We start from the raw sequence: 15,825 nt of genomic DNA, 5'->3' as shown, positions 1-15,825 counted from the left end.
AAAGTAGAACTGTTCCACCGTAATATTTATGTAATCATTTGGCAGACGGATGCTTTCATTCAAATCGACTTACAATAAATAAAATCTATTTAAAAAATAAATAAATAAAACAAAAGGGGGTGGACAATTCAGCTTTTGATTACAGATCATGAGATGTCATGTGACACGGTCATGTGTGCAAAAGCAATGAGATGATCCCGTGGAACATTGTGTTGAAATGATCATTTCTTCAGTGATGGCATGATTTGATTATGAAATTATTCAGCCGGGGGACTGAAGTGTTTCATGTGTGTGATTCACGTAAGAGAAATAAAAAAAGAATTAGATTTCTCAAATCACTAGTGGACATTTAGATGTTCATGACCTGTTCAAACGTGAGAACAGAGTTCAAAACACTAGACTTGTGTGTAAGTGTACAATCAGCTTTTCACACTAGTTCTCCACCCTGACTTCCTCCCTCAAACCACCACGTTGCATGCAAACACGCGTCCTGCCCATAAAAGGGCATGGGCGGAGATTAGAGCGCTAGCGTCGCGCCGTGATTGGGCTCCGCGGCTGATCAGATGCGCTCTGATTGGCCGCCAGCGCTTGGTCCGATTTTGTCTCATTTTGTTAATGAGGCCGCGTTCACGGGACGCCGGAGAGCAACCGGATCATCGCGTCCTCGTGCACCGGCGTGTTTTGTCCGCGTGTGTCGATCTGCGTAGAGGAAGAATGCTGGAAAACAAGAGGGAGAGATTTAAAACGTTTCTGAGAAAGATCGACGAGAGCGCCATATCGAAAATCAAGCATTTAATGAAGGATAGGTGAGTAACATAACATCCAGTTATTCGCAGCTCATTTACATATGTTAATGTTGTGTTCATATTATAATTAAAAGGCACTAGTGTGTCTGTGTTGATAAGATTGTGTGATGTGCGTTGTTTTTATTGATATAGGTCAGACTGAGGATGTTTCATAGCTATAGTCCTCCCTATGTGTGCGCGTGCACGTTTGTGATGACATTATTTCTTCCCTTTGACTGATTATCTTATTCAATACAGATTGGATGTCGTTTTATTTATTACTTTATATGCTTTTATAGTATAAAAATAGCTTTTTTCCTTTCCTAAATATCCATGTCGTTAATGCTTTTTACTGCATTCCATTTATGGTACAGTGAAGATGTAAACATTGGTGTTTATTTACAAAAAAATACCATTTAATCAACACCACAGGTACCATGGTAGAGCATTGGATTACAATGAAATACTATGGTACATGTACCACTATGGTACTGTCACGGTATGTTTTTGTTAAGTAAATACAATGGTAAAATGCCATCTACAATGGCTGATAATAGTAATGTTGTTTTTAGCATGTATCATGCCAGTACCAGTGTGTGTTTTGCATGTCATGGTGAATTATGTTATAACAAATGGTGCATATTTAATATTGTGTATGTATATGGTAATATATGACATTCATTCTTATCTGAAAACTGTTTTTTTTGTTGTTGTATTTACAAAATCAGCCTCCGTGAAAACCTCCAAACTCCTAAAAAATAGCCATGTATCATTCTATAATATCAGCTTCTCATGTGGACTTGAGTCTTTGTGTTGGTTATTATTAGAGTCGTTAAGCCGGTCCTGAACCTGGACCGCATCATTCATGTTATTGTAAAGGAATTACTGGGATACTTTTAGACCAGAGCTGATTTCCCTGACTCACATTTTCCAATGAGTGGGTTACTTGTGCTTTACATTGAGCCATTTGAAAGAAAATATGCCTGGTAATATATCAGTTCAGTCCAGCTATACTTACACCAGTGTAGCACTCATCTGCAATTGTGACATAAACAAACCAATCCACATTGCCAGTATGCTCTAAATTCCTAACCATCATCACGGTGTGAGTTTTTTTAAATTAACTCCTTCAGTCTGACCAAACTGCATTGTCTTCAGTGATGGTGCTAAATGTAATTTGGAGCAGGAATGTGTTGTAATTAAATTACAGCATGTGGTAAATGTCGACATCACCGTGCCCTAGTAAGTGGTTTAGATTGACCAAATAAACAGATGATCTCGTAGACCCTCAGTTGTATTGGTATTCCAACATATGTGGGTCACGTTATCTATCAAAGTTTATTTTTAGCCCAAAAGCTTGTGCCAGGTGTGAGCAAGCTGTCCGGGCTAATATGGCTTCCCACTGGAATTGAATTAGCTTCTCTGGACCTTGATCATTCATATAGATGATCAGTAAAGCACGTTGAGTTATACTTGAGTTCTTGCACAACTGCTTTTGAGCATCGCTCCTACATAAGGAACTTTGTTAGGATAGATTCGGGGTCATTTTGGAAGATCAGGTGGGATCCCATGAGTAAGATTGGACCACCAAGATTGGATTTGGCACATTAAAGTCTTTCTGCCTCTTAGTGCATAAATTCAAAGCAATGTTCTTGATTCTTCATTAACATGTTGCCTGCGAAAGTCAAGCAAACGCTCAACATTGCAGTTGGATTTCACCAAATCCGTGTGCAGTGCTGGGGGCATTTCACACGGATTTGGTGAAAAAAACATTGAGGAAGCGATGACATATTGGTGCCCTGTACCTTGAGCACATTTACTGAAAAAACCCATCACTTGCATGATGTACTTCCCCAAAGATCCCCTAAGCTATAATAACAACCACGTCAAAAGAACAAAATATGACTTGTTTCATGTGATTCCTGTCTGGGTTTTCCACTCTTTTTTTGGACTCTATTGGTATATGAAAAGAAAGACCTCTTTCTGTTTAGGCTGAGGAAGTGAGATGCCTTCAGGTCACATGACTTGCACAAATGTCCTCTTTGTCATAGCTTTGGTCCACAAGAGCCGAGCTGTGGTATGTCCACAGGGATTGGTGTTGTCTCTTGAATGGACATCATGGCTCGATAGATGTCAAGGCCTAAACCTTGTTCTGTTCCTTTCTTTGACAATGTTAGATCAGGTTTCATTGTTCAAAAGTCTTGCTTGGAGTTTGACCTTTTGGTTTTTTTGGGTTTTGAGACCAAGTTTTGGTGTATGAATATGAAGTTTGGACTTTATGTAGTTTCTGTGTTTAGATGTTATTTATTTAACTTTTTAGATGTATAGGACAACCCAGTGTGGTTTGTTATTGGTTGAATAGTGCAGCTCAAATTTTCATGTGGTTTCACAGTTTTTTTTTTCAGCAAACACCCACTCAGCTCATTTATCACACGCTGATGAAAGACCTTTTATTATCTACGAGTGGTGTGACCTTGTTCTCATGTCCAATCATTTTGCAAGCTGAATAACTTGCGACTTGCTTAACTAGTGAATTCTAACGGAGGCTTTCTTGAAAATGATCTGTGTTTCCTGGTGTGCAGCATTGACCCAATTCAACCTGTCGATCTCTGATTTATATGTCGCTTATTGGCAGTGATCTTGAATTGCATTCGGTCAACAGTTCCTCCCACCTGTCAACCAATGGTGATCTAGTACCCTTGTGTTTTACAGAGCGTGAAAATCTTGTGCTTATGCAATGAAAACTGACCTAATGTTCTCCATATCACTTTATACTAGCATGGAACGTCTCCGTTAGAACATGGCGTCTTGTTTATAAACAGAAGTACAGAACGCCCTGAGGAATCCTGATTAAAAATAAAGGCAGAACTTAAGATTCAAGAACTTCTTGTTTTCAGGCCTGGACAAGGATCTTTAAGCTATCTTTGGTGAGTCACCGTGCAGCTGAGGATGTATGAGCTAATGCGTTTCCATTGGCAAACATTAGCCTTGAAGGCTTGAGTGTGTGAATGTGCATTAGGCCAGAGATGAATCATCTTTATAATGGCACAAGGAGGTCAGGGGCCAGATGGAGAAAAGGTTCAGTGGTAATAAAAAGAAAAGGAATTTACAACATTTAGAATTTTCTTATAGGTTATCTTGACTTCCTTAATTAGCTGAAACTAAAAGTAAAATACATTACATTACATTACATTACATTTATTCATTTAGCAGACGCAAATACAAAATTAATACAATCCGTATGGATGTTTTAAAAAAGACAAATTAAACAAACCGTCTCAAATTAAAATAGGGAAATAAAAAGTAATTCTCAAACTAAAATAACACTGGTTTTCATTGAGTTTTTAGCTGTCTTGAGAATATTTTAACTTTATTGAAGATGATTGGAATTAGAAATGTTGATTCATTTTTATGTTGTTCGAAACTATAATTCGAGTATTTTTATTTATCTATTTTGCTCTGGTTTCCCTTGAATCATTTTGAATGGAATTTTTTTGTCTTTGGAGTTTTAATTGAATAAGAAAAATCTAAATTATTATTTTTTCTTTTAAAGTCAGAATTTAGCTGTTTTTACACGTTTAAACTGGATTTTGGTTAGTTTCTATACTGTATCAATTTGATTTTGGATATGTAAGTTATTATAAAATATATATTATTATAATAATATAAATATTTAACTTCAAAATTACCATTTCTTGGCACTCAAAGTTTAAATTTAGCGTTTTCAAAGGTTTAAACTGGACTATGGTCAGTTTTTCCATGCAATGTTTTGCATTTGTTGTGTCTGGATTTGTAATGGATAAAAAAAAGCCTTTAAATTTCAAAGTAACCATTTAATTTTAAGACAGATAATTTAAATGGTTTTACTTGCTTAAGATTTTGGTTCGTTCTCTCATGTATCGTTTTGCGTTTGTTTTCAGATTTCTAATTGATTAAAAAAATACCAAAATCTAAACTGTGAAGTAACCATTTTTGGCTCTCTCAAAAGTCAGAATTGAACTGTTGGAAAGCTATTTCAGGTTCACACAGAAACTTTCCAGTATCCTTCAAATATTAATTTTCTTCCGGTGTTGGCCAAATCAGCTCCTTGCTCCTGGTCTTGTGGCGCTCTCATGGGGTTGTTGACCATCTGCCCCATCCCAAAGACAGTAGCTGGCCACCAGCGAGGCTTTGTTTGCATGTCTTCAGTAGTTTTTTATTCCTTCAATGGGATTCAGATAGGCCACTGTGGGATCCTCCATCACTTGTGGTTGGAGGCCGGCAGAGGACCCTTCATCCCTCCTTCGACTCCCACTTTGGTTTTCCTGTGCCTCATTATCTCACTTTTTTCCCGATGGCTTGCGCTTGTGTAACGGATCCGCTGTAAAGGAAACCTTTAGACCCTATTGCTCAGCATCTAGTCCACCTGGTCAAAAGTGGTTCAGTAGTCGCTAGCGCTTGGGAAGACGCCGCAATGGATGGCGAGAAGGATCCAAACTGCTTGGATACAGCCGCGTGTGAGGATTTGGGAAGGTAGGAGACATTTCGAACTTCTTAAGCTCTGAGATATATATAATATAATCGTGAGAAGCTACGAATACGCCGTTGAGCTGATAGCTGGCTGGGGATTTCTTTTCATAGCTAGCGGATTGAACACAAACCACTTTAAAGACCTAAACGTTGACTAGTTCTGTCTATGTTCGTGCCAATTAAATCACCAAAACCAGAGGTTCTGGAACATTTTGACTCATTTGCGGAGACTAAACTTTCGCAGTCAGCACAAAGGCGAGCGTGATAAGCGTTTATCGCTGGCCTTGAACTCCAACACATTTCCTTGTTTGGTGTGTATGCCACTGCTTGTTGCTTATCTCATCTGGTTTGAGCTCGCTTGGCATTTCTGCGAGACTCGCGCTGTATCTATTCAGCATCAGACGAGTCAGCGAGGTGTGTTTGATGCTCGTTATCACCTCTTTAAATCACTATGCAGCTCTAGGCCAAATAGAAATGGCGAGGTTCATTGTTTGTGCATGAGATATAAGTCTGTTAAACAGGATCTCATGGTGCGTTATTATTGTTCTAGTGCCACTAAACCTGAGTGACACAGCTGAAATCATAATGGCATTGAATCAATCTGTTTGGTTTATTTAACGGTTTCATTTCTCAGGTGACGTTGCCAGCTTTCATTCTTCTAAACGCCCACAGCAGGGCAGCAGATTCCTAAAATACCTGTGTTTAGCCTGAAAACACAACCTCAGACATGAGAAAGCTCTGGTTGGGGGTTTATTGGTGCCAGTTAAAGGTGAAGCTATCTAAAAATAGATCTGCAATATGACGTGTGCTTCAGCATCTATAATACATCGAGAGCTCGTGTGGATTGTTTTTAAGCTGATTGCAAAAGCAAAAGAAGCAATTACGTTTTGCTTGAAGAAAATGAAGTGATGCAGTAAATTAAATACTTTAGTTTATGCTTAAATCATTTTGTGTAAATATCTGATGTAATACAGTAAAAAGTTACTGTATTACCAGAATCACGTTATTATCATTATATATTATAAGAACAACCATTTGAGACATATTTCATTATTTCATTCTTTAATTTTCCTGTATGCAAAATAATTGATCAAATAATATATTACGGAATACTTATACTACTAATAATAGTTATCAGTTTAAATTTTTATTTATTTGTTTTTTTATCAATTTTTAATTAGTAGTAGTAATTTATTATTTCACCAAAATTATTAAATTGCAAAGTAATCAATCAATATCAGCACTAAAAACGAAAATGTAATAGTTCCCATTTTATTCTATCTCACACACACACACACACACACACACACACACTTGCAGGTGCGGCTCTGCTTTTGAATGTGTTTGCGTGCCACATCTATTTGCGTTGGCATCTAAAGGATTCGAGATGAAACGCTCAAACAATAGCTGGCTGAACTCTGTCGGGTTCTAGACGTTATTTCAGTGGCTGCAGCTTCCTCGTGTCGCAATATTCTCTTTTGTTCTGTTTTGGCTCGCATATAAACTCTGGAATTTTTCCGTGGCATTTGCGAGTAATTCGTAATTGTTACACAACAGCATTATAGAGAAAGACATGCCCTTTTTCTTTGAAAAAAAGTTAATTTGTTTAAAGAAATGTTATTTATTTATTTAGCTTTTGACAATAATATTGTTTTCATGTAGACATTTGTTAAAATTAAATTAATATAAAAAGAAATATTTATATTTTTTATATAGATAATTTATATATAATTCATTTATAGAAATTAATTATATAAATTATATAAATTAAATAATTTATATAAAATAAAATAAAGGTAAAGATGAATAAATTATAATATATTTTCTTGCAAACAAATTAAATATGTAAGATATACATATCTACTGTTTTCATATATAAAGAAAAATATTTCTTTAGAGAAAGATAAGTAAAAAATTTTTTTTTACTGTTTTTCAAACAAGTATTATATATATATTTGCCATTTTAAAATTTATTTTATAAATTGTATTTAAATGAAGGAAAATAAGTGATTTTTATAGATTTCTTAACTATCTATCTATATCTATACACACACACACACACACACACACACACACATATATATATATATAGAGATAGATAGATAGATAGATAGATATACACACTATATTTTCATGTAGAAAAAAAGTGGTACTCTTTCTTTAAAGCAAATTAAATATTGTATATAAAATATATCTATATTAATTCCTACTTGTTAGAGTGTGATACATAGTCATATGACTGTAAGTGTTATCATTACATGTCATGTGCTGTCTTTTAACCTATATATAATTCAGCAAGTCACCAGTTTGTCATCGAGTCATAAATGTAATGGCTCTGAATGCTGGGAAAGGTGACGTGGTTTCCAGCAGCTGTGCGTCGCATATGTAGTGGCCAAAATGGACATAAAAAACCCCTCAGTGCTGAATGAGGAAGCAGTTACTTTGAGTTCCTTCAGGTGAAGAATTACAGCGATTCGACTTTCGCTTCAGTAAATCATCTCATTTTCACTGAAAATGCTTTCGCTTGTTGTCCAGTGTTTCCCAGCATGTTTTCACCTGCAGCTCCTGCGTCTGCGTGCAGGTGTTCATTACATCAGCAAGCCACTGTCACACCATCTGAGGTCAGAGGCTCCGCCCACTCACATTTCCATACAGGAAAAAGCAGCACAACCTCAGACCAGAACTCTGCCTGCAGCTCCGCCCACTCATTTGCATACAGTGTGAAGAGAGCAGCTCCCATTGGAGTTCTAGCTCCGCCCCTCTCATTTGCATACAGAGGAAGGCAGCAGTTCCCACTGGAAAGCGGCCGCAGATCAGCCCTGTGTTTTCTAGACTCGCTGAGCCTGTACTCGTTATTTATTGCTTTTGGCCGAGCATCAGATTCCAGAGTTATGGCTTGAGGCCAGTTTTGTACTGAGAATGAACAGATCGTTGAGTTTACGCTTATCTCGCAGGCATGGAAATAATCTCTACAGGTAAGCAAGTCCTCTCTAAGCAAGAGCATAGGAGTAATTGTACTGTTAGAGTAGCTTTACAATCAATGGGCTGCATTCAGTGTATTACCTGTTGAATTCTACTAGCAGTTTCCAAGTGAGAATTGGTGCGGGGTTTGCTTTGAAGGTTGTTTTTCAGTCTGTAGTGTTTATTCTTGAGTTTTTACTGCTGTGGTTGTGTTATAGAGGTCGGAGTGAAGTGCTCTTGGCCTGTTTTATAATATATTTGCTCTCCCGTTGTTTGACTCTGTTTAACCATTACACTGGTATCAACGCTCAGAGAAACTCGTAAAGCTGATCTGATGTCATTATGTGCTAGATATGGTGTTGACCTTAATAAATGCCCAGTATTTCCCATCTGTTGGTGTGAGCTCGTGAAGTCAGGCGGTGTTTAAGCTTGTGAGCGGCTGACGTTGGTTCTCTGCTGTTTTCACAGCTATGCGGTGGACGCCGGGACGATCCCCGCCAAGGTGAAGAAGGGGAGGACGAAAAGCAAGCTGGGGAGCAAGAAGACGATCAGTTTGGAGGAAAATCAGCTGGAGACCAAGAGTCTGAACCAGCCAAGGTACAAGAGTGTTGTTTAACCAGCTCTGCTTCTGTAGACCAGCCTAACAATGGGATGGGTGGAAATAAAAATAAAATGAAAATTTTTTTTAGAATGGTTTTATTATGACCTTTATCAATATATCTTTTCAGTCTAGAGAAATAAATAAACAAAATAAAATAAAAATATTATATTAAATATTTATTTGTTTTATCTTCATCAATATCTAAAATGAGTGGTGTATTTGTGAAAAAAAAGAGAAAAAAATCTAGATGGTGTCTTTAAAAATAGTGGTTATACAATTAATAAAATATGTATTAATATTTTAATAAAATAAATAAATATGCATATATTTATACATTATTTATTTGCCAATTATTAATTTATTGTCTAAAACAAACCTTAAATAATTAAAAAAAATAAATTATATGATTTATATCCATTTATAGTGTGTCAAACATGTTTTAGAACTTTACCGATATCTAAAATGTACCGATATCTTTACATTTATTGTTGTAGAACAAACCTTAAATAAATAAACAAATAAAGAAATTATACTATTTATTTTTCTTTAAAAAAGTTATTATTAAATATTTATAATGTCAAACGTGTTTTAGTCCTTTACCCATATCTAAAATGTACCGATATCTTTACATTTATTGTCGTAAAACAAACCTAAAATAAGTAAATAAATAAATAATAAAAAAAGAAATAATAACGTTTTGAAAGGAAATAAATAGTATAATTAAATAAATATTTTATATTAAATATATCTATTCATAATAATTCAAATGTTGTAGGCCTTTACCGATATCTAAAATGTACCGATATCTTTACATTTATTGTTGTAAAACAAACCAAAAATAAATTTATGAAAAAATTATACAATTTATTCTTCTTTTTTAAAAGTCGTTTTTAAATAATATATTAAATATATCTGTTTTAGGCCTTTACCGATATCTAAAATGTAATTTTCATATATAAAGTTTTTTTTTTATTCATTTAAAAAAGGGAGAACTAATTAAAAAAAACATTTGTTTTCTTCAAAGCAAAGTACATTTATTTAAAATATCTTGGGTTTTCATATACAAAGAACATTTAATATATTTAAAAAAAAAATGCTAAAGTATAAAAAGCTTTATATATATATATAAAAAAAAATGTTTAATTCTTTACATATGTTTTATCGTCAGCTCTCAGAGTCTTGATGTCGACAGACCTCTGGAGAGAAGCGAGAGCCTCAACTCAAGAAGTGTAAGACCACGTTTCATTAATGTCTTCGAGTGTGACGTGTCAAAACACTTCTGATTCCCATTTCATTGTTCTTCTCAGAGCTTTATGAAGCACAACAAAACCTTCCACAGACTCTTCCCAGAAGTCCCTGAGACTGAAGAGCTGCTGCATGGTGAGTTTATCTCTACACACGGATCTGAGGCGTGTCTGTGACGTCAGTCTCTGTTTGACGCGTGTGTTATCGTGTGTTCCAGCTTACGTGTGTGCGCTGCAGAAGGAAGTGCCTTATCACGGCCGTCTGTACATCACCGACAGCAGCCTGTGCTTCTTCTCCTCCGTGCTGCTCAAAGACACCAAGGTGAGGAAGCCTCCGATCCACAGGCCCTGAGCCCCGATCACAGCCCCGTTTAACAGCTGTGTGTGTGTGTGTGTGTGTGTGTTTCAGCTGCTGGTCCCCGTCGCCAGAGTGAGCGTCCTGAAGAAGCAGAACACAGCGCTGCTCGTACCGAACGCCATCTCCATCCGAACCTCAGACGGAGAGAAGGTCAGATCCACAAAAACTCACGAGAATCAACAGAGCACGTCTATCAATATTAATGCATCACGGTACATTTTTGTGACATGTACTGATTAATGCTAATTATTAAAAAAATAATGCACTGCAGTCATTTTTTGTGGAAATGTACATTTAATTGTAATTAATAAAAATAAATGTTGCAGTCATTTTAGTGCGATGTACTGAATAATGCAAATTAATACAAATAAAAGTTACATTGCGTTACAATAAAAAAAAAAAAATAATAATATATATATATATAAGTGAAGGATTGATAATAATGGGAAATAAATGCAAAGAAATACATAAAAAAAAATCCCAATTCTTTATATTTGTATACATTTATTTTCATAAAACAAATGTTAAATTATTTATTTTAATTTTAATATTGTTAAATGTATGTGTGTATATACACACACACACACACACACACACACACACATATATATATATATATATATATATATATATATATATATATATAAATTATTGAAATATTTTATCAGTTTTTATTTTCAATAATATATATATGTATTTTTATTTATTTAGAGATTTACTTGTACCTGTAGCATTTTTTAATACGTCTTTCTTAAACATTTTATTAAGAGATTTAATTATATCTGTTGCGTATTAATATATTAATTTATTTTGAGATTGACTTGTATCTGTAATATATTAAATTGGTGCATAAAAATAAGATTATATTTATTAAAGTGATTATTAATATAATTATTATCGGTATTAAACCAGGTGAATTGTTGTGTCTGTGTGTTGCAGTATTTATTCATGTCTCTGCGTAACAGAGAAGGCTGCTATAAGCTTCTGCGATCCGTCTGTGCTCAGCTGGAGGTGAGTCAGTGAGCGATTGCTCTCGTGATTTCTTCTGTTTTCATTCGCTCCTGACGCTTCGCCGCTCTGCTCTCTGACAGGAAGGAAGTGCCAACAGCAGCCCTCTCTTCTCATCAGCCGAGAACAGCCTCGATGCGGTCAGACCGGTGGTAAGTGAGCGCTCTGGGCTTCAGGACGCCTCGAGAAGATCTGGTTTTGACCCTGTGTCTCTCCAGCAGAGCTCCAGTCAGTCCAGTCTAGACGAATCCTTCCAGACGTCTCCTCCGATGCCTCGACTTGCTCCAGGTGTGTACAGACGTCAAACTGAACATCCCATGGCCGTGTGATGAGTGTGTTTAAACACCGTCCGCTTCTGTGTTTCAGAAAACACTGCGATCGAGAGCCCAGCGCAGACGGCAGACGAGAGCTCGGGGGACGGAGACACCGGTACGACACACCGATCTCAGGGACTTTGAGTGAGCATGTGTTTGATTGATTGGCTAACAGAGATTCTGCTTCCTGTCGCCGCAGGAAGTTGGTGGGTCTGGAGCGTGACGGATCGAGCGCGGTCTCTCCTCGTCCAGAGAGAAGTCAACAACCTCAACACTCTGCTGCTCATCTACCTGATCCTGTGAGGAAAACACATATTACAGGAAATACACTCCAAAATAGATTTAACACACCTTTGTGTAGGACAAAAAAAAGTGCATTTTGGAAATATTGACTTTTAATAATTTATAGAATATTTACAAAATATTTATGAAAATAATTAATACAGTTTATTAAATTGATGAAATAATTTTGTAAATATTAAAATATTTATGAAATATGCAGTTTATTTATTTTTTTTTACATTTCCATCATTTTAGTATTTAGAATTTAGTAAAAAAATAAATATTATAGTTAATAATATTGCTTATAAAAAAGTTTATCAAATGTTTACTAAACAAAATGTATGTTACAGTAAACGTTTAGTAAAAAGAGTATCTAAAATGTATTAAAATATTTTGTTATATTTACTAGAAATAATGTATTGAATATATATGTGTGTGTGTGTGTATTTATATATATTAATAAAAAATATTTAGTATATTTATAAAAGAGAAATTAATTAGTAAAATTATGCAAATATGTACTAAAAGATTTATAAAAGATTTTTGATGGATGATAGATGTTATATGTATATTTACTAAATGCAAGATTTTATTTATTCAAAAATACATAAATATTTACTCAATTTATAGAATATTCATGTATCCTGACTAGATACATTTATGAAATCCTTTTGCAAAAAATAATTTATAAATGTTATACGAATATTTAGTAAAAAAATCATTTGTAGAAAAAAATGAAAACATGATTTATGAACGTTATGCAAATGTTTACCTTTTTTTTTTATATTATTTACTAAAATATTTAGCTTAAGAACTTTTAGGAAAAAATGATTAGTGTTTGATAAGTATTAAACTAATATTTACTAAATTGGTCATATTTGTATAACATTTATAATGTATTACCAAATGTGTATTATTACAAATATTTAAAAAAAAAAATGTTTTACTTTTACTAAAAATATGAGGCTTACTTTTTTTTATATATATAATTTGATGACACACCTTGTTTTTAAAAATACTTGAATTAAACACTTGCGTTAAACGGTCGTATTGTCAGTTATAGCAGCATAACCAGTTCTGTCAGTAGGCTGCTATGTTTCTTGTAATTTCAGTGACTAATCATCCGAGATTCTTCTCAGCCTGATTATGTGTCCAAAATATAACTTCTTGCCAGTCAAACGAGTCTCGTCTTGTCAGATTTCAGCAGTACAGGAATGTGATGATTAGCGTGATATGACACGCCCTCCAGGTCTGACAACAAACATGCGTTTAATCTTCCTTTTCTCTGGTTCAGGGTGTTTCTGCTCTTGTTGTCGTCTGGCTATATTGGCCTGCGTATCGTGGCCTTAGAAGAGCAGCTGACGTCTCTCGGAGCCCTTCCCAAATTCACTCTACAAAGCGGGTAAATACGGTCCTATTACACTGATGTTTTTACATCTTAAAGCATTAGAAAATCACGTTATTTGTTTGGCATTTCAGGTACAAAGAAACGTAAGAGATCTCATCCATCTGAACTTTGGAAAGAACCACCAAAAAACGTTCTTAAAGATCCACTAGCTGCCGCAAGGAATGCTGGGAAGGACCTTTATTTGCACATGCACCAGCTGCTAAACTCTGTGCGTCTCTGCCAAGGATACGACTAAAGGGCATGGATTATGAGACGCTGGTTTTTACGAAAAGCGGGTGTGTCTTCGCTCGCAGCCATTCGGTTTGTGTTAGCGCAACAGTGACTCTCCCAAAAAAACAACCAAAGACAACAGGTTTGTCTTTGAGAAGTGTGAAAGACTTCTGTGGAAAAGCATTTCATCGGTTATTATTCATTGCTATGCCTTCGTTTGATCACTTTTACAACCATCCAAAAACGTCGCAAATATTTTTTTTTTCTTCGTAAGTTCTGAGTTTCCTTATTTTTGATAACTGTCTTTTTCTCCAGTCTTTCAGTCTTACGTTTTTTGTTTTTTGTATAAAGTGGTTGCAATATTACTGGTTTCGGTTTAACGATAAAAATAGCTAAGCTAGCTAGCCAACTCTTACTCGTTGCAGCACCTTTGTTTGATCGTTATTACGAGCATCATAAAATTTCACGAATAGCTTTTGTCCATTTTTCCCATCCCAAGTTCGTTATTTTTAATGGCTAGCTTTGTCTTGTTTGTTTTTCGTCAATTTTTTTTTTCCGTAAAAAAGACTTGCGATTATTACAGGTTAAGTTTTAATGATAAAAATTAGCTAAGCTAGCTAACCAACCCTTACTGATCGCAGCGCCTTTATTTGGCCACTTTTACGACCATTATAAAAATAAAGTCTTTAATAATGATGTCGAATTAAGGAGTTGCGATAATCACTGGTTTGGTTTAACGTTAAAAAAATGCTAAGCTAGCTAGCCAGCCCTTAGTATTATTGTATGTATAGTCTATGCACAAGAAACGCTAAGATCAGGTATTTAACGAGTTTTTGTAACTTTTTGTCTTTTTTTATACGCTAAGGAGACGAATTAGTCCAACATTGTTGGTCTTTATCGTAATCCGAAAAAAATTAATAAATCAACTTTGTGCAAAAAAGAGATGGACATTGTATTGTTAAGCGTCCGATTTATGGCTGAAACCAAGCGCGCATGTTTGCGCAAACCTAAGCGGAGCATTTCCATTCAGGACTCGTAAGGAGATGAATCGCGATTCTTGACGAAAATGGCGTGGTCCAAAATATGCATGATTTGTGTGTGCGTGTGTATATGTGTGTTTGTATAAATATGTTGCAATATGTTCAAGAGAGAAGCAACGTGTAGCCGTTCGAGAGCACTTTATAATGTGCAGACGCTCTCCAGTCCTGGAGGGGGCGCTGTGTTGAGGGTTTGAGGCATTGGATGTTGCTAAGAACCTCTCGCTCAGGGCCAGTACTGACTCGCAATGCATCATGGGATTGGTACACCCCAGTTTTGCTATCTTGGTCATCTGCTGGTTCCCGGTGAAACACGCGCATGGGAATTTCTTGCTCGAAACGAATGCATGCTTTTTTTTTTTTTCCTGAAATGGAGATTCCTCGTTGGACTGATGCGTGCAAACGGATTCGCACAACATTTCGTCCAGTCGCCGGGACGTCGCAAGTCGCCTCGACCACTGTCTAATAACCACAATGCAAGAAACCCAACTTTCATAATTTGTATTGCACTATTAAATTGTTATTGTTTTTCTATCAGTATGTCGGTAAAACTCTTGTTTGGTCTATTTATTGGCTAATGTGTAATTCAAACTGGTCTCTGTGAGACTGGCTTTGGCATTGTTTGAATAAATCAAGTGCTAAGGAAAGCCATTGTCTCCAGTGTTTATTTAGCTTGGTCTACTGGAATTTGGTTTATGCAACTTTCAGATTGTCCAACTTCTGCTGTAGACGGGGATTATCAGATTAATGCAATTATCAGCAGATAATAAGCATCTGTTAAAATCATTTGTAGATTTTCAATAAGTGCTTGGTCATATCAAATGGTTACTTTTTTATGGATTACATATTACTTACACTTTAGTAATAAATCATCGCTATTGCAAATTGTTGGTCTCATATTGCTGCATTTAAAAGTTAACGAACAAATGGAGATTTATAAAAGTTTGCATTGCTATGGCAGAAAAGGGGGTGTGTTATTGTGATCTGATCTGCACATGTAGATCTATATTGTTATATTTCTCTCTGCAGTGGGTCTGGAAAAGGTCATGCAAGTTGGTGCATTGACCCATTATTTAGGACTTCACCTTTAAAGGCTTTTTGTATAAAA

General features: G+C 35.6%; 1 protein-coding gene across 6 annotated transcripts; it reads left to right on the top strand.

Annotated features, from left to right (window-relative positions):
• The first annotated feature begins 593 nt into the window (after positions 1-593).
• LOC127943225 (GRAM domain-containing protein 2B) lies at positions 594-15,364 on the top strand. 6 transcript variants are annotated; one of them, XM_052539514.1, is made up of 13 exons: positions 594-806; positions 8,724-8,852; positions 10,025-10,085; positions 10,164-10,236; positions 10,319-10,422; positions 10,510-10,608; positions 11,398-11,469; positions 11,550-11,618; positions 11,688-11,754; positions 11,833-11,895; positions 11,980-12,079; positions 13,357-13,464; positions 13,542-15,364. In XM_052539514.1, exons 1-13 carry the CDS (start codon positions 616-618, stop codon positions 13,555-13,557), a joined length of 1,152 nt encoding a protein of 383 aa, XP_052395474.1. In that variant the 5' UTR covers positions 594-615; the 3' UTR covers positions 13,558-15,364. The 6 variants fall into 6 exon arrangements, with proteins under 6 accessions (XP_052395474.1, XP_052395473.1, XP_052395472.1 ...); XM_052539513.1 differs by having other exon boundaries at positions 601-806; positions 11,685-11,754; XM_052539517.1 differs by lacking the exon at positions 594-806 and adding an exon at positions 8,077-8,269.
• The last annotated feature ends 461 nt before the right edge of the window (positions 15,365-15,825 follow it).

This window comes from Carassius gibelio, chromosome A22, assembly GCF_023724105.1.
Source record: "Carassius gibelio isolate Cgi1373 ecotype wild population from Czech Republic chromosome A22, carGib1.2-hapl.c, whole genome shotgun sequence".
Lineage (NCBI taxonomy): Eukaryota > Metazoa > Chordata > Actinopteri > Cypriniformes > Cyprinidae > Carassius > Carassius gibelio.
This window is presented reverse-complemented; position numbering and strand designations above follow the sequence as displayed.

What these genes read in the sequence shown, in the direction of transcription:
- LOC127943225 (XM_052539512.1), top strand. Translation starts at nt 616, where the DNA reads ATGAGGCCGCGTTCACGGGACGCCGGAGAGCAACCGGATCATCGCGTC. An exon ending in AAGAGTCTGAACCAGCCAAG is followed by an intron (nt 8,853 to 10,024) that starts GTACAAGAGTGT and finishes TTTTATCGTCAG; the next exon opens with CTCTCAGAGTCTTGATGTCG. An exon ending in CTCGGGGGACGGAGACACCG is followed by an intron (nt 11,896 to 11,979) that starts GTACGACACACC and finishes CTGTCGCCGCAG; the next exon opens with GAAGTTGGTGGGTCTGGAGC.